General features: G+C 43.8%; 1 protein-coding gene across 2 annotated transcripts in view; it reads left to right on the plus strand.

The window, feature by feature from the left end:
• Window positions 1–14,823, plus strand: part of CREBBP (CREB binding lysine acetyltransferase) — a 112,024-nt gene extending 97,201 nt beyond the window's left edge. For both annotated transcript variants that reach the window (XM_077449266.1, XM_077449267.1), the window contains exons 16-31: window positions 629–821; window positions 916–1,034; window positions 1,227–1,466; window positions 1,590–1,678; window positions 4,285–4,365; window positions 4,501–4,557; window positions 4,776–4,853; window positions 6,123–6,190; window positions 6,348–6,498; window positions 6,716–6,862; window positions 7,183–7,296; window positions 7,473–7,638; window positions 8,203–8,370; window positions 9,394–9,555; window positions 10,094–10,375; window positions 11,285–14,823. In XM_077449266.1, coding sequence (XP_077305392.1) covers window positions 629–821; window positions 916–1,034; window positions 1,227–1,466; window positions 1,590–1,678; window positions 4,285–4,365; window positions 4,501–4,557; window positions 4,776–4,853; window positions 6,123–6,190; window positions 6,348–6,498; window positions 6,716–6,862; window positions 7,183–7,296; window positions 7,473–7,638; window positions 8,203–8,370; window positions 9,394–9,555; window positions 10,094–10,375; window positions 11,285–13,378 — 4,209 coding nt within the window. In that variant the 3' untranslated portion in view covers window positions 13,379–14,823. The remainder of the gene's footprint in view (window positions 1–628; window positions 822–915; window positions 1,035–1,226; window positions 1,467–1,589; window positions 1,679–4,284; window positions 4,366–4,500; window positions 4,558–4,775; window positions 4,854–6,122; window positions 6,191–6,347; window positions 6,499–6,715; window positions 6,863–7,182; window positions 7,297–7,472; window positions 7,639–8,202; window positions 8,371–9,393; window positions 9,556–10,093; window positions 10,376–11,284) is intronic.
• The last annotated feature ends 12,596 nt before the right edge of the window (window positions 14,824–27,419 follow it).

Genomic DNA, 27,419 nt, shown 5'->3' on the forward strand with positions numbered 1-27,419 from the left:
GATCCTGTCTAAAAACAGATTGGATGGAACTCATGTGTAAACGGACAGGCGTGCCATTTACATGCGATCGCCCATAGAGAGCAGGCTGTGTCTGTATCCTATCTGCATAATCGGACACAGACCAGCCAACCACCTGCTCAGCGGGTATCGGTGGACAGATTCCACGCTGACCAGGTAGACTCCAATGGAGCCCGCCCCGTATAAGGGGCCTTAGTCTTTAGCAAATGCTAATGGAATGATCCAACTTTTATAATTTAGCCGTTTCCTAGCATATCAAGTCCTCAAATGTTAAAGTTATTAACTGAATATGTCTGCTGTGTGCAAGTCTTCCCATGCAGGGAGTTTGATTTGACTGGCCTGTTTTATGTGATTGTCTTACTATCTATGCAATGATAAACTCCAGTGTAAATAACAATTAGTATTTTCTTTTTGTAATGAGGAATTTCTGAAAATCTGATTTGTGCTCGTTCCCTTTTCTAACATTTGGCTACTTCGCATCTTTTTTTACTATACTTGGGGGACATTGTTCTAGCATGCCCACCTTTTGATACTAACCCATTGATTACTTGATACTTAATGCACGCCTTTGTTTTTTTTTTGTTTTTTGTTTTGTTTTTGTTTGGTGGAGCCGGTTGAGGAGGAGGCAGCGGCTCCCCCACCAGTAAAGGAAGCCCCACCTGAGAGTACAGAGGTAAAAACAGAAGCAATGGAGGTTGAGGAAAAGAAGCCAGAGGTTAAAACTGAGATTAAAGAAGAGGATGAGGCCACCAGCAACAGCACTACCCCTCCTTCCACTTCACCTTCTCAGCCACGCAAGAAGAGTATGTCATTGCTGGACTTGCTTTATATCTTCACAGCAGACAAATAATATTGCAGCAGCAAATAAAATCTGACTTTTTAATCTGTGTGTTTCAGTATTTAAGCCAGAAGAGCTGCGTCAGGCCCTAATGCCCACATTAGAAGCACTATACCGACAAGATCCAGAGTCTCTGCCTTTTAGACAGCCTGTTGACCCACAGTTACTGGGAATCCCGGTAAGTAGAATATATTTCTAATAAGGAATTTGCAAGTGACAGCTGTGCGGTATCTGTTAGCATGTCGTTTTTGATGTTTCTGTAGCTTAGCAGGGAAGTGCATCATTTTACCTGTAGGTGTCACTAGAGCACATTAAATCTTTGATCTAGGACCTGCAGTATGCTGATGTCAGATTCCTCCATGTATTCTAGGATTACTTTGACATTGTGAAAAACCCCATGGACTTATCGACTATCAAGCGGAAGCTTGATACAGGGCAGTACCAAGAGCCTTGGCAGTATGTGGACGATGTATGGCTGATGTTTAACAACGCCTGGCTATATAATCGCAAGACCTCCCGGGTTTACAAGTACTGCACCAAGCTTGCGGAGGTGTTTGAGCAGGAGATTGATCCTGTCATGCAGTCTCTTGGTTACTGCTGTGGCCGAAAGGTAAGAGATTATATATATATATATATATATATATATATATATATATATATAAACGCAGGTTGTGTTTCACTGTATTGAAGGGGGACTTGCAACTAATTTTACTACTTTTGTTTTTGCTGCCAGTTTGAATTTTCACCACAGACATTATGCTGTTATGGGAAGCAGCTGTGTACCATCCCTCGTGATGCTGCCTACTTCAGCTATCAGAACAGGTAACCTTCAGTTTGTGGTGTTACGGGCCAGTTAGAACATCTCAACCAGGTGTGCTCTGAACATGGGCAACATATATAACCAGTTTATGAGAATAGTCCTTTATATTTTAATCACCAACCGCACAGGTTTCTAGAAGATTAATGTTCTTGAAGATGTTGACATTTTAAAGTGGTATTGAAGCCAATTTTTTTTAAAAAACACTGACAGGCAGGAAGTTCCTAGTGGTCGCTTCTCTCATAAATGCCTGTCAGTGGTAATGTGTTCTGAGCCGCACATACACAGCCCAGGTCTCATTTATAACAGCCTGCGCCATGTAGCGTCATTGCATCCTGGCCATTCAAGTAACCAAAGTGACACACTGATGCATGTGTGTGGGAGTGATATCAATAGCCTGGCTATTCAGATGTCCAAAATTACTGGACCCAGAAGAAAGTCTGGGTGATGATGGGAAGTGCCACAATCAGCGGAAGTGGTGAGAGCACAGCGCCAGGAACGTTCCGTTTGACAGGTAAGGCCGGCCATATACATTTCAAATCTTGGCCGAGATTCCAACCATGTATGGGCAGACGGAATGTACCAAGTTGACCGATCGACTTGGGTACACCAGCTTGCCAGGTTTTTCATGCAATTATCGCTAGTGGCTGCTATAGCTGCTGGCATTAATCTGTCTTCTCTGGGTGGGGGTGGGGGGGGGGGGCGTTCTCCCCTACCGGGAGAATACAATGGCTTGGTGGGAGGGATTCTCTTGTCAACACTATCTGTATTGATGGGGGAAATTTGCTCCTTGTATGGCATGCATAAGTCTGTCATAATGTGGTGCATACCAGGGCAACATGGTCTAAATCTGCAGGGGCCACTTTTTTTATTTTATTATTTTTTTTTTTTTTTTAAATATGGTGGACTTTAATATGTGAACAAACATCCAACCATGAATAACTTTAAATCAAACTTAAACTGCAAATAAACCCTCCTATCATTTACAGTCAAGGATGCTGCCATCTTGGCCTCTGTTGGATCAGAGGTTGCCATGGTGCTGCACATGTAATCCGTTATGACACCGGCCATCTGATGGCTTGACGGTTTGGTTGAGAGCACATGCAACTGTGACAGTTCTCATGCCATGCATTGAATGTAACTGTTTCGGGAAACCGCTAAATCGATAGGCTTAGTTTCACTTTCACTTTCACTTTAATATAGGCTCAGGTCTAGAACCAAACTGCATTACACCCATGTATTCTCATGGCAGTAAGAGTTGTATACTCCATCCAAAATTTTAAAATGCATATAGGAGTATAACTAGAGGTAGTTAACATGAAAATGCCACCTCAATATGTGTGTGTGTTTTTATTTTATTTTTATTTTTTTTGACGGTCATAAAAGCTTATTGCTAATAATCAACCCCAAAACGAGGGTGAGGAAAACCAAAACGCTGCACCTCAAACATAATATATTTACAAAAAAATACTGTTTTTGTCAATATTCTATATTGAAGTGTGGTGTTTTGTTCTTCCTTCTGTTTTAGGGGTTGTTGACAATATTCATGTTCAGGGGTTGTGGGATGAGTAAGTACAGATCTTATTTTTAGAAGGACTTGTTTTCTTAACCAGGCAACACAGGGTTACATACTGTATCAAATCCAGTACATGCATCCATTATATTGTACAGTACATACCTGGGGAGTACACACAGCTCCCCAAAAAAAAGTGTACATTGCATAATTAACCAAATTTTCAACCTCAACCTATAATGCAATCCACCCATAAACCTCGCCACCTGGTAATAACTTTTCCTGGAGACTTCATCTTTATTTGTATTGGGCGTCAGGCCTTGTTTTTGAATTTGTGGTAGAAGCGATTTCATATCTATAGTATTGAAAACTTCACTTAAATTTAACAGTTGGAGAATGTTTGGAATCTGCTGGATCTCAGGGCAGCTCTAAGGCTGGGTTCACACATATCCGATGTCGGACATCGCATGTGATTCACACCCATGCAAACTGATTTGAGTGGTTGCTATGCAGCTCTGGGTAGGGCCAAGGGCATAGGCCAGAAAGTTTAGAACATTTGCTAATTGGTGTCAATCTGCCCATATTTCTTTCCTACATGTATGGAAGCATAGCTCTTTACTGCTATATGCTTCATCATTTTTGTATTGATGCCCATAGCGGTTCGCAGAGGGCAGTGTGCACTGCTTGCGAGGGGAGATGTGATGCAGGAAACGGCACTGGAATCGCACTGGTTCCCACATTTGCATATGTGTGAACTGGGGCTTACAGGTTCCAGTAGAGATTAATTATAGCCCAGGGTAGGTACACTAGATTCCATATTGTGTGTATTCTTATGCAATTTTTGGCTGAGAGACCTGGAAAGTGAGGATCTAAAGTAGAATCTGGTGAAGGGTTTGTGTAGACCGCTCAGTTTATGAATGCTGTGTTTTATATGCGCAATCTTAAATTTATTGTAAACGATCACCTTGTAAAACGACTCATTCAGTTTAAAATGGAAATTAAAGGCAAAATATTTTTCTATAGATATAAAATAAATTATAAAATACCTTTTCCCCCTTTAAAGGTGCTTGTGCTAATGTTCAATTTCTGTTCCCTCAGGTATCACTTCTGTGAAAAGTGTTTCACAGAGATTCAAGGGGATAATGTAACATTAGGAGAGGACCCTTCCCAGCCTCAAACGTAAGTGGCCTCCCTGTGCTCTGGGTAAGCCCTTGGGCTTATTAATGCAGCTTACCGTGCCCAGCTCTTAGCTTTTTGTGGGGTTGGGAACTGTAATTGAACTATATCTATAATAATAAAAATCACTTTACACAGAACAATCTCCAAAGAACAGTTCGAGAAAAAGAAAAACGACATGCTGGATTCTGAGCCGTAAGTAGCTATTTTTCTTGGCAAGTAGTACTTTGTAATGTCTACTGTGAGTCATGTTTTTAATATCTTTTTAAAATATTCTGTCTTTTTAATCATTGGGCCTTTTTGTCCTTTTATACATCTATATACATTTGCAGCCTCATTGTGTGGTATCACTGGTAAAAATATTTATAAGTTCCTGAGGTAGATGAGGACTCTGTATTTTCTGTCTACACCAGGTTTGTGGATTGCAAAGAATGTGGCAGAAAAATGCATCAGATCTGCGTCCTTCATTATGATATCATATGGCCATCTGGGTAAGTTCATCTCTTCTAAACACACACTTCCTTAACCTGTGAGTTGAGTATTCTGTACACCATCTACTAGTCTGTGACCCATGAACAGGCATTGAGCAGGTAGGGTAAGCGCAAAGACCTAGATCTAGTAATGTATGTTTGTGTGTGATTCGCAAAAAGCACCTGCCTTTCAATTAACCACTTAAGCCCCGGAAGATTTTGCCCCCTTAATGACCAGGCCATTTTTTGCGATTCGGCACTGCGTCGCTTTAAAGAGGAAGTAAACCCCGATGGGTTTACTTCCTCTTTGATTCCCTGCAAAGGTAAAGCATAATGGACTACTATGCATCACATAGTCCATTATGTGTCACTTACCTGACACAGGAGCCAGCGAAGTCACCGCTGTCCCCTGTAGTCCGGCGCATCCATCTTGGTGGGTCTTGCTGCTCCAGCGCTGTCATTCGTCGGAGCCGCGATGACGTCACTCCCGCACATGCGCCCGGGAGCTGCCACTCGCGGCATATCTCAGTGCACCTGTGCGGTGCCTGTCTTTCGGCAAATATCTCCTAAACCGTGTAGGTTTAGGAGATATTTCTTAGACCTACAGGTAAGCCTTAATCTAGGCTTACCTGTAGGTCAAAGTGTGTTGTAAGGGTTTACAACCACTTTAACTGACAATTGCGCGGTTGTGCGACGTTGTACTCAACAAAATTGCCATCCTCTCTACAAAATAGGGGATAGTTTTATGGCATTTTTATTAGTAATGGTGACAATATGCGATTTTTATCGTTATTGCGACATTATGGCGGACGCTTTGCTATGCAAATGCACTGATTACTGTGTTGTGTAAATGACACTGGGATGGAAGGGCTTAAACACTAGGGTGCGATCAAGGGGTTAAGTGTGTCCTAGGGAATGATTTTTAAATGGTGGGGGGGGGGGGTGAGTGGATGGGCTACCTAGAACATGACGGCGATCACGCCTCCTGATGACAAGGATCAGTAGATCTGTCGTGACACAAGGCAGAATTGGGAAATGCCTTATTTATACAGGCATCTCCCCGTTCTACCTCTCCACACCGAAATTGCAGGCGAACATTGAGTTCCCGAGAACCACGGACACAAAAGGGGGGAATTTATAGGGATGTACCTGTACACCCATTTGCCTGCCTGTGCCATTCTGCCTACGCGTGTGTGTGGGGCGGTTGGTAAGCGATTAATTAACTTGCAGACAGAATGGCTGAAAGGATTTAAAACATAAAATAAACAATTCTCCTCTTTTCTCATATAGATTTGTCTGTGATAACTGTTTAAAGAAAACTGGACGGACTCGTAAAGAAAATAAATTCTGTGCAAAGAGTGAGTAGCTATTTTTCTTTCATCTTTACAAATCTGTAGCCCTGAGTATAAAGTCTGGTTTTTACTTTGCTTACTGAAATTTACAATGCATGTGTTTGTGGTTGCATCCTTATTTGGCCCTGAGGTTTTCATCATTCTTGCATTAATCTTTCTCTAGGGCTTCAAACAACCAGACTAGGAAATCACCTTGAGGATCGCGTGAACAAATTCCTAAGGCGGCAGAACCATCCAGAGGCTGGAGAGGTGTCAGTCAGGGTGGTGGCCAGTTCTGATAAGATGGTTGAGGTCAAGCCTGGCATGAAATCCAGGTACGTATTACAAATTTACTTTGCATGTTGGCCATCAAGTATTGAGCAGGATTGCTGACCCTCGCAATGTGACAATTTTTCAGATATAGCGTAATAGAATTACATTTGTTTTTTCTCATCGGTTTGCCATTCTTCCATGTTTTATATGTACATGCTTCTGGAGATCTTGGCTTGATAGTCTACTTGATCTTGGTTCTAAATCTAATCTTTTGAACAGGTTTGTGGACACGGGTGAGATGCCGGAATCCTTTCCATACCGCACAAAGGCACTTTTTGCCTTTGAGGAGATTGATGGAGTGGATGTGTGCTTCTTTGGCATGCATGTCCAGGAATATGGATCAGATTGTCCTCTTCCCAATACCAGGTGATCACTTTTTCTGTAATATTGGCCCACAACATTGCTAATCTCAATGCCCTACAACCTTCTGGATCTTTACATTTTGACATACTTATGAGCTAGTTCTTCCTGCTATACACAGGGAAGTCATACACTTTTTTTCACATTTACGGTTGTGTGGTGTAGCTTTTTGCACTGCGATTAAACCTCTGGGAAAATGGGAGTCAACGGACTCATCCCTGGCACTTGTCATATCTGCAAATTTATTCCGTTTGTTCTTACTACCAATCTGTATAATCCTGTGCATCCCTATGCATACACTTTTTAAAACTTGAATCTTTCTTCAGACGTGTATACATCTCATATCTGGACAGTATTCACTTCTTCCGGCCGCGAAGCCTCCGTACAGCAGTCTACCATGAAATTCTCATTGGGTACTTGGAATATGTGAAGAAGCTTGGGTAAATCTCTGTTCTTTGTAACTTTAAAAAAAAAAGGTTTATGATTAGAAATTACAGGACCCAATGGGTTAAGTTTTTTTTTTTTTTGTCAAGTGTTATTGCTGGGTATCTACATTGCTTAAAGATACTCTCTATGTAGCTCTGTTTTTAAATTTTTTAAATCCTTGTCCATTCAGTTATGTAACAGGGCATATTTGGGCCTGCCCACCAAGTGAAGGCGATGACTACATCTTCCACTGCCACCCACCTGACCAGAAGATTCCCAAACCCAAGCGTTTACAGGAGTGGTACAAGAAGATGTTGGACAAAGCTTTTGCAGAGCGCATCATACATGACTACAAAGTATGTAAAAGTGTTTAAGGTTAATGTGTGGCCAAAATAAAATGGGCTTGCAGTACATATCTCCAATGCATGCACATTTCTCCATGATTATCCCTCTTTAAAAGTCTGCAAATACAGGAATATACCTGAAGATCCTGCCAGAAGTCCATTGGTCTCCCAATTCCCTGTTGACTTCCCCTGCTGGGCTTAAACCCTAAGCAGTTTTATCATTCGCACCTGAGGTCTCCTCCACTGGACTACAAAACTCCACCTATCTCCACATCCTTGATCATCTCTACATGCACTACTTTTTTACTAGCAAAACAATGTTGTAGCCTTGGATCCCAAAAGACTGCCTACATTGTGTGTTGGGAAACTCTTTTGAAATGTAGCCTGGTGATGTCACGTGAAGGTAGAAGTGGTTTCTCACAATAGGGGAAAATTAAAATAATGCTGGGGCGTGCAATAAATGAGGAAATTGAGGTTTTGGGGGTAAATTGGGTTCACGCTTATTTAGTTCTGAAAAAAATTTGAATTGATAAATAAACCAATCATGTCTGACTTAAAGCTTTGTCTACTGTGCAGGATATATTTAAACAAGCGACTGAGGACAGAGTAACTACTGCCAAGGAGCTTCCGTATTTTGAAGGTGACTTTTGGCCTAATGTGCTGGAGGAAAGCATTAAGGAGCTGGAACAGGAGGAAGAGGAGAGGAAAAAGGAAGAGAGCACGGCATCTTGCGAGCCCCCCGAGGTGTGTTTTTACATCATCTTTTTCTAATACAGGCAGTTCCCGAGTTACAAACATACAACTTGCATACGACTCGCACTTAAAGCGGAGGTCCACCAAAAAAGAATAAATAAAAAACCAGCAGCTACACATACTGCAGCTGCTGGCTTTTAATAATCGGACACTTACCTGTCCTGGAGTCCAGCAATGTTTGCACCGCAGCTGATGCTTCCATCAGCTGCCACCGCCATTGCGGGTAAGGGAACCTGGCAGTTTAGCCTTTGGGCTTCACGCCGGGAACCCTACTGCGTATGAGCGAGGCCCACTCCTGTCTCCTACTTGTCCGGCGACAGGGGAGGGAGGAGGAAGCCCCAGCCGTGACGTCTATGGCCACGGCTGAGGCTCTCGGAAGTGGGAAATGATACCTGTCAGACAGTTGCCATTTTTATTTAAATTTTTTTTTTTTATTAGTAATGGCGGCTATCTGCGACATTATGGCGGGCACATTGTACAATTTTGTTTTGAGACTATTTTGGGACCATTGTCATTTATACAGCGATCAGTGCTGTAATAATGAATTAATTCCTGTGTAATGACAATGGAAGTGAAGTGGTTAAACACTAGGGGCGATTAAGGGTTTAAGGGTGTCCTACGGAGTAATTCTAACTGGGGGGGCCTTCAAGTCACATGAGAGCGATCACCGCTCCCGATGACGGGAGCGGTGATCTGTCACGACGCAAGACAAGAGCGATCGTGTCACGGAGCATCAGAACAGGGAAGTGCCTATGTAAACAAGGCGGACATAGTCCATCGGTCCCGCCGGCCACACTCATGCTGTATGCGGCGGGTGCACCTGCTATCCCTGGCTCTTAAAGGGGGACGTACAGGTACACCCATTTGCCCACCGCTACCATTGTGCCAACGTATATCGGCGTGCAGCAGTCGGTAAGTCGTACACAGACTATTTTCATTTCAGAGAAGACATCCAGGTTGCATCCTTTTGGAGCACACAACAAAAATTATATATATATTTTGACTTGTTTGTAGGGCTGCCAAGGTGATAGCAAGAACGCCAAAAAGAAAAACAACAAGAAGACGAACAAGAATAAGAGCAGCATGAGCCGGGCCAACAAGAAGAAAACTAGCTTGCCCAATGTGTGTAATGATCTGAGCCAAAAACTGTATGCTACCATGGAAAAACATAAAGAGGTAAGGAAACAGCAGTAATTTAAAGCCGACATGTCCAAATGGTGTTTTTATGTGTTAGAAGACCTTTTGGTTATATCCCCGACCTATAGAAAGTAGAACACCAAGCAAAAGATGGCTGTACTACATGAGCAAATGCCCTTTTCTTTAAAGTAATTGTTTCTTAGTTGAAGCTTAGACTTTTTAGAAGGTAAGCACACAGTACAGATGCTGGCCTAAATATTCACACTTTTTGGGTTTTTTTCTCCTCTTAAGGTTTAACTATTTAACTCCATGCACAAAACCGCTTCTCTCTGATGAATAAAGTGCATTACAATTCTCATTTTAACAGGATTGCAAGTGGGCCATGGGCCTTAAGAAGAACTTTGTGTTGTAGTAGTGGGAGACCCAACTGTGGCTTTTTTTTCCTAAGATATAGTCAAGGTTTAAAATTTTGCAATGTAAAAAAAAAAAAAGTTAACTGGATATTTTTATTGCTAATTTCGCCACATGCAATATAAGTTTGTGTTGGTTCCATTCTCTGGTATTTTTTCTTTTGTAGGTGTTTTTTGTGATCCATTTCTATGCGGGCCCAGTGATCAACTCCCTCCCACCTATTGTGGATCCAGACCCTATGTTGAGCTGTGATTTGATGGATGGACGAGATGCATTCCTTACCCTTGCCCGGGATAAGCACTGGGAATTTTCCTCATTGCGTCGCTCCAAATGGTCCACACTCAGCATGTTGGTGGAGCTGCACACACAAGGCCAGGACCGTTTTGTCTACACCTGCAATGAATGCAAGCACCATGTGGAGACTCGCTGGCATTGTACGGTCTGTGAGGTGAGTGCGCCTAAATGATTCATGGGAATTATTTGTGCAAATTATTAAATTACTCTAGGGGAACTTAAAGAGGAAGTAAACCCTCTCTTAAAAAACAAAAAAAAACCCCTGCAGGGCAAAGGCATAATGAGCTAGTATGCATAGCATACTAACTCATTATGAATTACCTGAGGTTGAAGTGACCCTCGTTCACCACCTCCGTCGCTGACATGTTGACTTGGCGTGTCTTCCGGGTATCTCTGCTGCTGCGATGACGTCACTCCTGCGCATGCGCGCTGTTGCCGCTACTAACAGCCATGGGCTCCTACTTTTGTCAATCACAGCCTGTCAGAAGGGAGCAGGGGTAAGACTAAGCCTTGCCTTCTGTGACTATAGACACAGGCAGTGTGGTTTGAGACCGTAGGTATGCTACGATAGGAAACTTCTTCCTATGGTGGCACACCAAGAAAAGGAGGAGCCAGCAGCACTGACAGGAGGGACCCAAGAAGAGGAGATTCGGAGTGGCTTTGTGCAAAACCATTGCACAGAGCAGGGAAGTATAACTCTATTACAAAAAAAATTGCTTTTACAATCGCTTTAAGAGTTAGCATTAGTTTGTAAAATCTAGTAACTGTATTTGCACTGTTTACAAGGTTCTCCACATCGATCAGGCCTTTATCTCAGTTAACTGCTAAGTTTGCCTGAGTCATATAGTATAAGATGATCCTGGTGGAAAGAAAACAAGGATCCTGCAGAAGACATTTCAGAAAAGTGATTCTTTTGGAGAGTATTATTTGAGCTACTATAGAAAGCGATTTACATGCAGCCCATTCATTGTTATTTCCATACAGTGTTTTTATATTAAAGTCTTGCTGCATTTATTGTGTCTCTAGTGGTTTGATATGCAAATAATATCCTCTCGTTTTATAGGATTATGATCTGTGTGTGAACTGCTACAACTCCAAGAACCATGAGCACAAGATGGTGAAGTGGGGTCTTGGGCTGGACGACGAGAGCAACAGTCAAGGAGAAGCCCAGTCCAAGAGCCCTCAGGAGTCCCGCCGGCTGAGCATCCAGCGCTGCATCCAGTCACTGGTACATGCCTGCCAGTGCCGCAATGCCAACTGCTCGCTGCCTTCATGCCAGAAGATGAAAAGGGTTGTGCAACATACAAAAGGATGCAAGCGCAAGACCAACGGTGGCTGTCCAGTTTGCAAACAGCTTATTGCATTATGCTGTTATCATGCCAAGCACTGCCAGGAGAACAAGTGCCCAGTACCATTCTGTCTCAACATCAAACAGAAGTTGCGGCAGCAGCAGATTCAGCACCGGCTGCAGCAGGCCCAGCTGATGAGGCGGCGTATGGCCACTATGAACACGCGTACAGTTCCGCAACAGCCTCTGCCTTCCCCTACCCCAGCTACTCCTGGCACACCTACACAGCAACCCAGCACCCCACAGACTCCTCAGCCTGCTCCACAACCTTCTCCGGGTGGCATGGCTTCACCAGGCTTCCCCAGTGTGGCTAGGACTCAGCCTCCCAACGTGGCATCACAGGGGAAGCCAACGAGTTCGCTTCCTGTGGCCCCTCCTACTCAGCCTACACAACCCCCACCAGCTGCTGTTGCAGCTGCCCGTCAGATAGAGCTGGAGGCTCAGCAACAACAACTTTATCGGGTTAACATTGAGGGAATGACCAGTGTGCGTCCAGGCATGGTGAATCCAACAGTGGGGCCTGTAAATCCATTACCACAAATGAGTATGAATGTGCCACGCCCGGGTCCAATCGCTCCTCCTCCTATCATGCAAGGCATGCAACCGGGGCAATGGTCCACAGCCCCAATGCCTCAGCAGAGTTCAATGCAACAGAATATTCAACGTCCAGTACTTCAAATGACTGCAGCCCCACAGGCTGTGGCCGGACCTCGATTGCAAGGAGTTCCCCAGCAGCAGGCCCGTAACATATCACCCAATGCTCTCCAAGATCTCTTGCGAACCCTGAAGTCTCCTAGTTCACCTCAGCAGCAGCAACAGGTGCTTAACATCCTGAAGTCGAACCCTCAGCTAATGGCTGCTTTTATAAAGCAAAGAACTGCTAAATATGTGGCCAACCAGCCTGGTATGCAGCCACAGCAAGCACCCCAACAGCCTCCTCAGCAGCCTGGTATGCATCCACAGCCTGGCTTGCAGAGTATGAACCCCATGCAGGTCGGAGTGCAAAGGCCTAATGTTCCTCAGCAGCAGCCAGGAATGAGCCCACAGAGCCAAGGCATCAACCTCATGAATTCAGCTCACAATACCAGCTTGGCCCACAACTCACAATATCGAGAGATGCTTCGACGGCAGATAATGCAGCAACAGCAGCAACAGCAAGGCACTGCAGTCATGGCAGGCGGAATGCAAGCCCATGGGCAATTTCAGCAGCCACCAGGGGGATACCCACAGTCACAGGCTTTGCAGCAGCAGCGTATGCAGCAGCATCTTCCCATACCCAGTGCAGCAATGGGACAAATACAGCAGATGGGGCAGCCAGGACTAGGCACAGATGGAGCACCACAGAGCATCCAGCAGGCATTACGACTTCAACAACAGCTCAAGCAGCAGATGGCTTCTTCTGGGCAGCCTAACCCTATGAGTCCTCAGCAACACCTTTTGACAGGCCAGCCGCCTTCTACGCATCTTCCCCAAGGCCAACAAATTGCAACCTCCCTAAGCAACCAGGTGCGCTCACCTGCCCCCGTCCAGTCACCCCGCCCTCAGTCACAACCTCCACATTCCAGTCCTTCACCCCGAGTACAGCCTCAGCCTTCTCCTCACCATGTCTCTCCACAGACAGGATCGCCTCACCCAGGCTTGGCAGCTTCTATGGGCAACTCTTTAGACCAGGGTCACCTGGGAAACCCTGATCAGAGCGCCATGCTTCCACAGCTCAACCCTCCCAACCGTGGCGCCCTCACAAATGACTTGTCTCTTGTGGGAGATACTTCAGGGGACACCTTGGAAAAATTTGTTGAGGGATTGTAGCATCCACAGAACCGGCAGTGAACTGGAGAACTGCAATGGTGGAGGGAAAGGGGTCCTCTTTAACTCCATCTGCCCCTCCCGCCCCTTTTGTTATATATAAATATAAATATATAAATATCTATCCCTCCCATTCCTTCCACCTTACCATTGACATTTATTTTAATATTTACTTTGCGTACTCATTGCTGGTCTGCACATCAGGGACACAGGGCCTCAGTCTGGACTGAGACCGCCACCCATTTGCCAGATTCAAACCCTACACTGTCGGAGAGGATGGCATAGCGCTGCTGAGCATCGCCTTCACCCTTCTCTAGCATTGTCAGTGGCTGCTCTGACGTTCAATGCGTTTCAACACTTTTTATTTTTTTTTGTCTTTCAAGCTGACCAGGCGGCCAAATTTAGACACCTCCCTCCCCTTGGGCTGTTAAATTATTGCTCGGCCTCACAAAACACAGCAGGCCAACCTTGTTAGAGGATTAACCCCCTTCTTTGCTCACTCTGCTTCCTTCTCTGGCAGACTGGTGCAATTTTGCGTCTGACAGGGAAGGGGTGAACTCATCAATACCCTAATGTGTGTAGTTTATTTTTTATTTTTTTGTTTTTTCATCTGCAAGGACTGTCTTACCGGGTATTTTTTTTTTCTTTTTTTTTTTTTTTCTTCCTCCTGCAGCTGCAGAGCCTAAAACAAAAACTAGCGGAGGGGGTTTGGGGTCCTTTTTTACCACTTGTAAACTACATCATCCTCTTCAAACCCAAGAAGAGGCATTTCCATAAGACGTTTGTAAAGACAGATGGTTGGGGGGGGGGGGGAGATGCTGTATAGAAGCCGTCATCCTCATGGTTATATATATTTTTTTTTCTTCTCCTTTATATAAAAAAAAAGAATAAAAATGCCAGGCAGCAAGAAAGCTCTTCCACCAAATCTTCCCACCAGACTGATCCCTCATTGTACAGAGAATTTTCACAGAAGCCAGAGGGAGAAGCCGTGCAATTTGAATTATGCCATCTTGTTGAAATATCCCGCTCTCCCCCCTCCCCCACCCCCCTTTATTTTATTTGTATTTTCTAATGGTTGGGGGGCGTGAAAACTGAAATAAAGGCTCCCGCCAAATGGAACTGAAAAAGAAAAAGAAAACTACAGAAGCAAAATTTTTTTTTTCTGAAATACAAGCAATCATGTAAATCATGCCGGTTGTTACCCCCCCCCCCCCCCCCATATAAATAAGCGGCACCGAGGGGAGAGAAAACCCGAGACTGAATCATTGTACAGACTGGTAGAACGTCTGGGCGCTTTTCTTAACCGATATGATATTGTTAACCACTTTGCTGTCAGAGGGGGTGAGTAATTCTTTTCCTCCTTTGACCCCCTCTGGCAGGGAAGGGGTCGGAATACTGTCTGACAGCAGCTATTTTCATGCTGAGTAAAAGTGTACATGGTATTAAAACTTCAGTGTTCTGGGTTTTTTCATTTTTTTTTCCTTCATTTCCCGTTTGTTTTGTTATGGAAAAAAAATGCTGTTTTCAACATTGTATGCTGGACTATGCATGTTTTTTTTTTAATTGTATATAAAGTATTGCTTAAAATTGATATAAATTACTGAAATTTTTACAATGTAGTTTATTCTTACGCCCCTTAGATCATTAGATCATTTAGGGCTTTGCTGTGTGAATATTTAAGAATGACCATGATTTTCCTATTGATTTAAACAATATTTGAGGGGAAAACACTGGTTATTAAAGTGTATCTTAACTCCATAACAAAAATGTAATATATTATGGCTTACCAATCCTTTAGATGTGGTAGCTGCATTGGAGAAATACCTGCTGTTCGTGCTGGAATTGGAGTGTCCTTGTCACTTCCCTGTGCAAGTGAATTGAAATCTAAAACAATGTTGACATCACCCACCATTTCTTTATGTGGGCTTCAGATTGTCCCCCCCTATGTTATGTGGACGAGCAGAGTAATAAGTGTTTGAAGCCCAAATCAGCCTAGGGCTGACAGTGGTGCTTCTCAATTGGTGCATTACACTGAGCATTTATTGGACCATAAGCCAAATAAAATTGATACCGCTCGAATGCCCCATTCTATTGTCCCAGCCAACTAGCGACAATGTTTGCAGGTGCTGGTCGAGTTTAATACTGGCTCATCGGTCACATTGAGGACTACAACAAAATGGTGCCTGACTGCACACTGCTTTGGCATATAGTGATCTCCTGTTCAGTTTGGTCTCCTACCCATGAGACAACCCCCTCTAATTGTTCAAGCCTCTACAATTAAGCCTCTACTGGGCAAAACATGTTAGGGGAGGTTCTGCCATGAGTAGGAGACCAAGCAGAAGCCATTCTTTACTAACATGTTTTGCCCAGTAGGGGCTTAACCATAGAGGCTTGTACAATTAAGCCCCCTACTGGGCAAAACAAGTTAGAGGGGTTCTCCCATGAGTAGGAGACTAAGCTGAAGCCAATATTTACTTACTGGCTGAGCGCTGTTTTCCAAGGGCCCGAAGTGTTACTGGCAGGATTACTAGGCGAAAAGCAAGTGAAAATCATGGTCATTCCCTTTAAAAGAAATAATGCAGCCACCACATTTAGGACTGGCGCAGATTATCAAGTGAATATAAAGGAAACATAGCCTGAAAAAAAATAAAGCTAATGCAGCAGTCCCATTTAAGGACAGGTAAGGTCAAATATATTACATTTTTGTTCTTTGGTTTGGATACCCTGTAAAGCTAAACTACAGGCAAACTGCTAAATAAATGTGAACTGACTTACCTGCCAATAAGATTTTTAATTTTCTCCAGCTGCTGCTTGTGAGTTGTAAGACTCTGCCAGACAGCTCAGCCAGGAGAGTAGAAATAAAAATAGGTTAGTTCCATGCAAGGGTTAAATAGCTGAATTTAAGTACAAATGTGTAGAAAGCTGCTGCCTCCACTTTGACAATTACTAAGGTAGTGTCAGTTTAATGGAAAATAATGAAGTGTGGGTGTGGTGCTGCTTTGTAATAATTGGTTGTAATTCAGTAAGCAACTAATTGTAGTCTATTGTACCATTTGGTTCTGTGTTTGTGTGTATGTATATATATGTGTATGTGTTTGTGTGTGGTATATATGTGTATGTATATATGTGTATATATATATATATATATATATATATATATATATATATATATATACCCCTCATTGGTAATGTGTGGTTAAAATAAATGCACACTAAAGAAATATTGAATACCAAAGAAAGTGCTAGGTGCTATTGATTATAAATTCGTGCTAAAATCACATCCTCCTTCTTTTTTTTTTTTTTTTAATGCGCAAATATATAAATATATATAAATCATATATTATAATAATATAAAAAAATTGCAATTGACATAAAGTGAATTTATAAACGTATACGTGAGTAAATAAGTTCTGAAATATGTATCCAAAAAGATAAATTTAACAATATAATAAGTCCATTTGCAAAATAAAGTGACAGGTGCTGTATAGAAGTCCAAATAAAGTGCTTCAACAACTGTGTGTATTCACAAAATAATTTGTTGTGTTGGTGCTTTCCTCACAAGGGGGTAGATGGCATTCACAGCACACGCTGGCTGATGGTTACCCCTTGTGGGAAAAGCTCTCTGGTGAGTGCTGCAAAAGAGGAGGGAGCACCAGCACAACACGTGTTTTTGTGAATACACACAGTTGTTGAAGCACTTTATTTGGCACTATTTGGACTTCTATACAGCACCTGACGCTTTATTTTGTGAAACTAAATTGCACATGGACTTGTTAAATTAATCACTTTGGATACATATTTCAGCACTTTTTATTAAATCAAGTATATGTTTAGGAGTTCACTTAATCTTGTATTTATATCAATTGCCATTTTTTTTGTATTTTATTTAGATTCTTGGATATGTATAAAATTAATGTTTTTGTTTTTTTTCAGCACTAATTTATTTGGTATTCAATATTTAGCGTGTATTTTTTTTGGGTGTTTTTTTATAACCACACATTACCACTGAGTGTAAGAAAACGCGCGCACACACTTGAAAGAGTGTTCATAGCCCTTGAAATTTTCCATATTTTGTCATATTACAACCAAAAACATAAATGTATTTTATTGGGATTTTGTTATAGATCAACATAAGTTGGTAGGAAAATGATAAATGGTTTTCCAAAATTTTGTACAAATAAGTATGTGAAAAGTGTGGTGTACATTTGTATTTTGCCCCCCGAGTTAAGACTTTGTAGAACCATCATTTTTCGCTGCAAGTCTTTTTGGGTATGTCTCTACCAGCTTTGCACAACTAGACTGACATTTTTGCCTATTCTTTGCAAAATAGCTGAAGCTCTGTTGGATTGGATGACGAGCGTCTGTGAACAGTAATATTCAAGTCTTGCCACAGATTCTCAGTTGGATTTAGGGCTGGACTTTGACTGGGCCTTTTCGAACACATATGCTTTGGTCTAAGCCATTCCATTGTAGCTCTGGTTGTATGTTTAGGGTCGTTGTCCTGCTGGAAGGTGAACCTCTGCCCCAGTCTCAAGTCTTTTGCAGACTCTTTAACAGGTTTTCTTCTAAGATTGTATGTGGCTCCATCCATCTTCTCATCAACTCTGTCCAGCTAACCTGTCCCTGCTAAAGAAAAGCATCCCCATAACCTGATGCGGTCACCACCATGTTTCACAGTGGCAATGGTGTGTTCAGGGTGATGTGCAGTGTTCATTTTCCATCACACGTTTTGTGACTGAAAAGTTCCATTTTGGTCTCAGCTGACCAGAGCACCACCTTCCACATGATTACTGTGTCCCCCACATGGCTTCTTGCAAACTTCAAGCGAGACTTCTTGTGGCTTTCTTTCAACAATGGCTTTCTTCTTGCCACTCTTCCATAAAGGCCAGATTTGTGGAGTGCACAACTAATAGTTGTCCTGTGGACAGATTCTCCCCCCTGAGCTGTGGATCTCTGCAGCTCCTCCAGAGTTACCATGGGCCTCTTGGCTGCTTCTCTGATTTAATGCTCTCCTTGCCTGGCCTGTCAGTTTAGGTGGACAGACATGTCTTGGTAGGTTTGCAGTTGTGCCATACTCTTTCCATTTTCAGATGATTGAACAGTGTTGGGATCTTCAAGGCTTGGGTTTTTTTTTTTTTTTTTTATAACCTCACCTTGCTTTAAACATATCCACAACTTTATCCCTGATCTGTCTGGTGTGTTCATTGGCCTTCATGCTATTTAACTAAGGTTCTCTAACAAACCTCTGAGGGCTTTGCAGAACAGCTGTATTTATTCTGAGATTAAATTACACACAGGTGGACTCTGATTACTAATTAGGTGACTTCTGAAGGCAATTAGTTCGACTAGGTTTTAGGGGTATCAGAGTAAAGTGGGCTGAATACAAATGCACACCACACTTTTCACATATTTATTTGTATAAAAAAAAAATGAAAACCATTTTTAATTTTCCTTCCACTTCACAATTATGTGCCACTTTGTGTTGGTCTATCACATAAAATCCCAATAAAATACATTTACATCTTTGATTGTAACATGACAAAATGAGGAAAACTTCAAGGGGTGTGAATACTTTTTCAAGGCACTGTATATATACATTTTGCAAACACAGTACTACCCAATTGGTGCAACATGCTCCAAAAAAATTGTTTCCGAATTACAACCCACCCTTACAATGCAGCGCGGCTCCCACTTTTCATTGTCAGCCAGGAGAGTGACACCACTTACTCCTTTAATTGCACTGTAGTCACTAACCGTTTCTTGCAGATTAGGCAACGAAGGAGCATAACACACAACTGGCCATACACAGAAACCTAGCTGGTTTAATAAATTTGATCACTGTATGGTTGTTGAACATATATGGGAACTTTTCTTGATCAGCAGCTGCCGATCAGTGAATTCTGACAAGCAGCAGGTTCCTCTTTGTATGGATGGAAAAATCTTTAGTTTTTGTGGATAGGAAAAAAAAGGTTCCTTTTGAAAATGAATTGCCCCTGAACAAGTCTGCTGCGTCTTGCCAGCTTTGCAGTACAATTTTGAATTGTGGCGATTCCACCCACGTTTTTAAATCACTAGATGTGAATAGGGTGTAAAATTCCAAACTAAATTAGAATTTCTAGCAAATCTATCTTGAGAAAAATATCAATGTTGTCATTGCTGGGCTGTCCTGTATTTACTAGCTGCCTGGCTGTCATGTGGACATCTTGAGTCAATGTTTCAAGCCACTGACCTGGAATAAAATTCATATAAGCTTTCCTGATCTGGAGACTTGTGCCAGGTTGGTGACTAAAAGTATAAACGCAAGAGGCTTCTGATACAAAAGGGCTGCCATTTATATTTCATAACCGGTTAGCTCAAATACTTTGAAAGACCGATGAAGAACACTCACAGGGACATAGAACATGGGCAAATTGTTAACGGTTTATTTTGTATGATTCTGTGGTTTTGCACAATTGGTGGTCAGTTCATTTTACAAAGATTGCAACGCGGCCAACAGCTATCAAGCAATTGGATGTTTCCAGCAGGATTGATAAGCAGTCTCAACAGACAGCCTACAGCCCGAGGGTGGTGTTCATGCAAACAATTCTACAATGTGACCAGTAGTGGTGCTGCTGTGACTTGATAGTGAGTCACAAAATGGGTTTTGCCTATAATTTCTGGGATTTGAATATTCTTTAAAAGGGTTTTCAGCCTTCTCCCTGCTGATTAATTGCCTAAGGATTTATTGCCTGTTGCATTTTAATGAGTTTCTTGAGCAGTGTGTGGCATGCACGCTCCACCTGGCCATAGTCATTGAAATTTGCAGGTTCCAGGGACTGGGATTTGTACATCATGCTATAAAATAAAGAACAGTTCTGAGCTGTGATATGAAGCGAGGGGGGTCAAGTTTCCTAGTCAGAAGTAGCTCAAGAGGGGTTTTGATAGTTATACACCAAGAGCTGATGGTAGAAACCCCTTTAATGTAGCCAAAGACATTAGCTGGAGAATGTTTGTTCACCACGCATGCAATCATTTTTCCTCAACACATCCAACTTGGCTTAATAGACCGGATCTGTTGGTTGGAGTCATCACTTGTCCTTCTAATATGGTAATGTCAAGAGGTGATCATCTTATTTGGCATTTCCCAAACTTGTAAATACTGGTGCCACAATCAACCCCTTGGTGAGGTGCAGCATGGACATGAGAATTCAACTTATGGGGAAGGAATATGGTCACTGTAGTAGCAGATCACAATGGCAGGCACTGGAGGGAGCAGGTTTAGAGCCTGCAAATCACAAACACATCTGTATAGAGCAGTAAACAGGTTAGGACAGTGGATTCTTGGTGAACGGGTTACATGTGTACATTCAACATCCATTTTGTAAAGAGTGCTCTGTTCTGCTATCAAGAGGTTCAATAACAACATCACCCATTGCGTACATTGGGAACCTTATGTATCTGCCAATATTAGCCCGCCTTTTTTTTTTTTTTTTTTCAAAAGTATGCTGGTCAGTTAATCCTAAATGTTGACCATGTGATTGTATTGTATGACTGAGAGGAATGTGCTTAATGAACTTAAGTGTAATATGACTGGATAAATACATACTCACTACACGGAATGTAAGTGGCCACCAGGGAGACCTTTCTCATAACAGCTTCAAATCTTAAAAATATTTCTTTGTCCTGTCAAGGCACAGTGATTGTGCTTATGTTTGGCTGGTTAGTGTTTTCTATGGCAATACGATAGGAATTTTACATGCAGTTTTTTCCCTTTCCATAAACTATGCAGCTACTGGGGCAGAAGCAAAGTGCAGCATTATGACATGTCATTATGTCTGAAGTAGAGGGACCCAGGAGCAGTCTCCGGGCTCTTGGATGTCTATGCAGGGGTGACCTTTTAATGATCTATGCGTAAAATGTTAATTGCACAAATAATTTTATAGGAAAATTTTAATGAACAGCCTGTTGAATTTCTTTTAAACATATGTCAAGGCAAATCTGCAATACATGCACATTTCTCTGTTTAATCCTGTTAAAGACCCTCTGAGTACAGATCAATACCAGCTGATCGGCTAGAAATGCACCTGTCTTCTAATTTCCTCTTGTGCAATGACACAACATGCCCTTTTGTTGACAGATTTGGCATCAGCCCTGCTCAGTTGTCAAACTACTCAATCCTGCCTATTCCCATAATGTTCACCACTTCACGAATAATTGTTTTGTAGTGCACTTGGTGGGACTAGCATACACTTTATGTATGCCCTTTCAGTATGTTAATACCATTGAAAGCTTTTTTGTTAAATCTGTTTGATACGTGGATACTGCCAGAAATCCAGTGCTATCCCATGGCCTCTGCAATCTTCTCTGAAGCATTAATATCAGCACTGCCCAGTTCAGCTTTGGCTACAGAACACCCCCCATGTTATATGAAGGGGAGGTGGTCTGTAGCCCTGACATACTTGTCCTAAGTGTGTGTCTGTAAAAATGCATTGGACACTTTGGTTGAAGTCCTGGACTGCAGAACCCATGTCCAAGAAGTGGCCTTGGAAGGACGGGGGGGGGTTAATAAAACTTGAGCACTCAATCTGATGCCGCTGTGCACAGTAACCAATCCGCATCTAACTTCAGCTTGTTTAACTACTTCCGGACCAGCCACTGCAGTTATATTGCGGCAGGTTGGCTCCCCTGCCTGAGCCGTCGTAGTTGTACGTCTTTAAGACACTTTAGCAGGGTGCGCACGCTCGCAGCATGTCCATGGAGCCGATGTGCAGGCATGATGACCGCTGGGCACCCGCGATTGCTAGTGTCCGAGCGAGAACTGGGATCTGTGTGTGTGTAAACATCCTGGTTCTCTCAGGAGAATAGACAGATCATGTACTCCTAAGTAGGAACAGTGATCAGCCTCCCTCCCTCCCCCCCCCCCCCCCCCCCCCCCACCGTCAGTCCCATCCCCCCCGCAGTTAGAACACAGTTGACCCCTTGATTGCCCGCTAGTGTTAACCCCTTCACTGCCAATGACATTTATACAGTAATCAATGGCTATTTTTAGGGCTAATAGCTGTATAAATGTCACTGGTCCCAAAAAAAAGGTGTCTGATCTGTCCACCACAATCACAATAAAGATCACTGATCACCGCCATTACTAGTAAAAAAATAAATAAAAATGCCATAAATCTATCCCCTATTTTGTATATGCTGTAACTTTTGCGCAAACCAATCAATATATGCTTGCAATTTTCTTTTTGCCAAAAATATGTAGAATACATAGCCTAAACTGAGGGATTTTTTTTTTAAATTGGCATGAGAAAAAAAAATCTCTCTATCTATCTATCTTTATTTTTTGTCGCTCTTTTTTTGTTTATAGCGCAAAAACTAAAAACCGCAGAGTTGATCAAATGCCACCAAAAGAAAGCTCTATTTGTGGGGAAAAAAGGACGATTTTGTTTCGGTACAACATCGCATGACCGCACAATTGTTAAAGCTGCGCAGTGCCGTATCACCAAAAAACACCTGGTCGGGAAGGTGGTAAATTCTTACGAGGCTGAAGTGGTTAAGCTTTGACAATACAACCTGGAAGCTGATTGGTTTCTATGCAGAGCTGTACCAGATTTTGTCCTCTAGTTTTAGTAAATCCTCTCAATGTGTCTTGAATCTACCTTTTGAAATCTCTTCAGGTTATGAAATATTGCTCTCATTTCCCACTCCTGCAGCCTTCACACTAAGACACTCCATGCTTGGCTCCTAGTCCACCTACAAGGTCTGGGGCTTAAAGCCCCCGACATATGAAGGTCTGACCCCACCTTCTAGAGTGGGAAGGTGGTGTTTACCTTTTGGGATGCTAATACAGCTTGCAGCTTGGGTGCAGGAGCTGTTATCCTGGGCTTTCTGGCATTTTGTTGCCTGCCCCCTTCTCAGTTTCTTACCCCCTCCTCAGTTCCTTACCCCCAGACTTGGGCGTTCTTGCCCCAGTTCCCGTGGCAAAGGTTTCAAGGATTTTACTTCAACTTGCACTTAGTCCACAGAGCCTGTTTGCCGCATCTTGGATCCCAAATGGCTAAAAGGCTTAATTTCAGATCTGAAATTCTGCATGGACTCTTCCAGGTCTACCACCACTTCCCTTCACCAACAAGATCTGCTGGCTTCTGTAAATGGCAAGTATGCTTACCTACATGTCCCTATTTTTCCAGTGCATCTGTATTTCCTGGTTTGCTGTGGCACCTCTACACTTTCAGTTTGTGTCCCTTTTTTCTTTTGTCTCTCATTTGCACCTTGGGTGTTTACAAAGATACTGACCCCAATATCAGCCCTACTGCACTCTTGTGGCATCTCCATTGTGAGATACCTAGATGGCCTCCTGTTGGGGAAACTGAGGGGGCTCTGCCAGATCTTATTTCTTTCGTTCATTGACGGGCACAGGTCCAGTAATCTTGACCGTAGGTTTATTACGCCACCTTCAGGAGAGGACTAGGCAGAACATGTAATACATGTGAAAAACAGAACTTTACAGTTTTGCCCAGGAGGCGTTCCCTCTGGTAATCCCTCAGCCTGCTTCCTGCAGCTTGGTTTTTTTCTGCCTAGTGAAGGAGGACCTAGGCTCTAGGCTCCCTACGGGACCATTGGTCTTGGGATTTTCTTTATGTATTTTGCCTTTTTGCGCAAGATTTTAAGATCCTCTGATCTATCAACAGCCGGTTGGGTGATAGGCTGGATGATAAAGATCCTTGTAGTCTCCCCAGCCTGGCCATCGCGAGTGTGCAGACCCTAGCTGCACGCTGGGTCAGCCACAACATGCCCAGGAGTGGCTGGTGAGCGCAACACTCCAGGGCACACATGACTGGACTACCGATGTCTTTGCTACAGTGGGCCGTGGCCAGCAGCCATCCTGTACTGCTCGGGTGTGGGTCTGTGATGGCATGTCCCCAGCTTGTCCAGATGGTAAGTACAGTTCTTCCTGCCTCGGTGGGATTGAGCAGCTGGTCATTCCCTGGGAGGTCGATTAGGGGGTCCCACTCCTCCCTCTGTTCTCTCCCTGTCCCTATTTTTCTCTCCCCCCCCCCATGGGGAATGCTGCATGACTGGGTTACTGAGCGGTATGTGTACCTTGGCCAATGCTCCTCGGGGGGGGGGCTCTGATCCTGGATTGGGGTCTGTGCTGGTTGTGTGTCCCTGGGCTGTCTGTGGTCTCTCTGCTGGTGTCTGTGGGCTCTGTATGTGCTGCCGCCATTATCTCTGTTCATTCACTGTGTACAGCTACTTGGCCATTTTCTGTGAGTCTCTGGAAAGCATGGTCGGGGGCCATCTTCCCTGTGATTGTCCTCTATACAGGGCGATCAGCAGCCATTTTGTTGTAGCCTCACCACGGTTTTTCTCTTGAGCGCTGGTCCCTGTACCTCACAACAGCAAGATTTTTGCTCTGGACACCTGGGAGCTGACACTGGACACAGGCTCCTGTAACAGCATGGCGCAGCACTCTGTCGGGGTGGTGAGTCCTGTGGTGGGGAACCCTCAGTCTGCAGCAGCTAGGAGGATGGGATTGAGCACCTGTGCCAAGTCCCCAAGGCTGGCAGACAGGGTGGGTCACCATGGCTTCAGAAACTGGTGTTTCTTCCCCAGAACTCCCTGCAATTGCAACAGTGGTAAAAAAAAACCTGCCCCTGCCCCCCCCCATCCTCCGGGGAGAGTTCTGACTCACTCGGGCCCCGCAGTGACTGTGGGCCCCTGCTCTGATGTGTCAGATGACGCTGACCAGGACCAATCGGACAGTGAGGATGATTCCCCATCTGGGTCCGCGCAAGACAAAGCGCTAGTTGGCGCACTTATCACAGCTGTGTGTGATACCCTGAAAATTCAGGATACAGCAGGATCCTCTGCTGAAGTAGCGGTCCCTTTTGGGTCCCGTAAGCCAGCCTGTACGCCTAAGGTGTTTCTGTATCTGACTTATTTTTATAAGTTCATATACAAGGAATGGAGCAGCCCAGCGTTACTGCTTTGAGGAGAGCCGTCTTAAAAAATGGTTGGCTCCTCCGATCGTGGACCCCCCAGTATCCAGGTTAAACAAAGTAACCACAATCCCGGTAGAAGGGACTGCTGCATTTAAGGACCCTACCGTCAGGAAGGCGGAGGCAGTGGCCCATTCCTTGTTTACAGTAGTGGGGTCAGCAATACGACCAGTGCTGGCCACAGCATTAGTGTTGCAGACACCTCCTGAGTGAGCAAAACTATTGCACCGTGAGTTGGAGAAGCAGTAGGCCTCTCCTGTCTGCCTGGAACTGACAGACCAGTTGGTGCACGGCCTTAAGAAGTCTGTGACTGGCTTTAACCACTTCCCACCCGGCCAATGCATATATACGGCCGGGTGGGAGCCGTCTACTCCTGATAGGCCGTTCAGGAACGTCCTTCAGGAGTAGCGGGATCGCGCGCTCGCGCAGCGGCGCGATCCCGATGTGCTCGTGTCACCCGGACACGGCACATCTCAGATCGGCAGGAGGGCTCTGTGATTGGCCCTCCTGATCACATGACGGCCGTGTCCAATCACGGCCGTCATGTGATGTAAACAAACAGCCGGTTGCTAGGCAATCGGCTCTCCTCTCCTCACACGGAAGTCACCGCTGAGGAGAGGAGAGGAGAGCAGAACGCTGCAGCCGGCTGATGATCAGTGAGTATGGGCTGCTTTTTACAGATTTTTACTCACTGATCATCAGTGTAGTGTAAACACACAACACACCACACAGTACAAACACAGTCCCCACATATGTCCCCAAAACACACATGTCCCCAAATAATAAAAACACATGTCCCTAATAATAAAAACATGTCCCCCACATATGTCCCACTAAAATCACATGTCCCAATGATTATCTGCACACATATGTACGTGATCACCTGCACACATATGTACATGATCATTTGCGTACATATGTCCGTGATCACACAAACCAATTATTATACACTTAACGGAATTTTTTTTTACCAAAAACATGTAGCAGAATACATTTTGGCTTAAATTTATGACAAAATTTGATTTTATTGGATTTCTTTTCAAATAGAAAAAAGAAAATATTGTTTTTTTTCCAAATTTCCGCTATTTTTGCGCTTATATCGCAAAAAAAAAAAAAACGGAGTCGTGAATAAATAACACCAAAATAAAGCTCTATTTGTGCGAACAAAATGATAACAATTTCATTTGGGTACAGTGTAGCTGAATTGTAGCTCAATTGTCACTGAAAGCGCTAGAGCGCTGAAAGCTGAAAATTGGGCTGGGAAGGAAGGGGGTGAAAGTGCCCTGTATTGTAGTGGTTAAGCACCAGCAAGGGACAGATATCAGCCTTGGCTGTTTTTTTTTTTTTTTTTTTCCAACGACCCCTGGCATCTCATTCTCTGGTGAGCACCTTTATACAAGGGGCCTGGCATGTAGTCCCTCCGGTGCGTCCACCCTTGCCTCAGTGGGATCTGAACCCGGTGCTATCGACACTTCAGAAACTGCCGTTTGAAAACATCAGGGAAATTCCCTTGTTGACTCTCTCAGAAAGTGGTCTTCCTAGTGGCCATTACATCGGCCAAGAGGGTTTCGGAACTGGCGGCCTTGTCTTGCAAGTCACCCTATCTGGTTATCCACAAGGATAAGGTGGTGTTGCGTCCACAATCTTCTTTTCTACCGAAGGTGGTTTCGGCTTTTCACCTCAATGAAGGCTTTGTGTTACCATCTCTGTGTTCTAAACTAACACATCCTAAGGAGGTGGCCCTCCATTCCCTGGATGTGGTCTGGGCTTTAAGGGTTTATCTGTGTGCCACGGCTCACTTCCGGAAGTCAGACTTTGTTTGTTTTGGTAGCTGGTCCGAAAAAAGGATTGGCGGTCTCGTCGTCCACCATTTCCAGGTGGATCAGACAGATCGTGGTCCGGGTTTATGCCTTAACCACTTGCCGACCACCGCACGACGATATACGTCGACAGAATGGCACGGGCAGGCATATGGGCGTACCTGTACGTCCCTGCCTTCCCGCGGTTGGGGGGCCCGATCGGGCCCCCCCGGTGCCAGCGGCGGTCGGTATCCGTTCAGGAGCGAT

The sequence above is a fragment of the Lithobates pipiens genome, unplaced genomic scaffold (genome assembly GCF_037356315.1).
Source record: "Lithobates pipiens isolate NorthernLeopardFrog02 unplaced genomic scaffold, aLitPip1_a1.2 Scaffold_22, whole genome shotgun sequence".
NCBI lineage: Eukaryota > Metazoa > Chordata > Amphibia > Anura > Ranidae > Lithobates > Lithobates pipiens.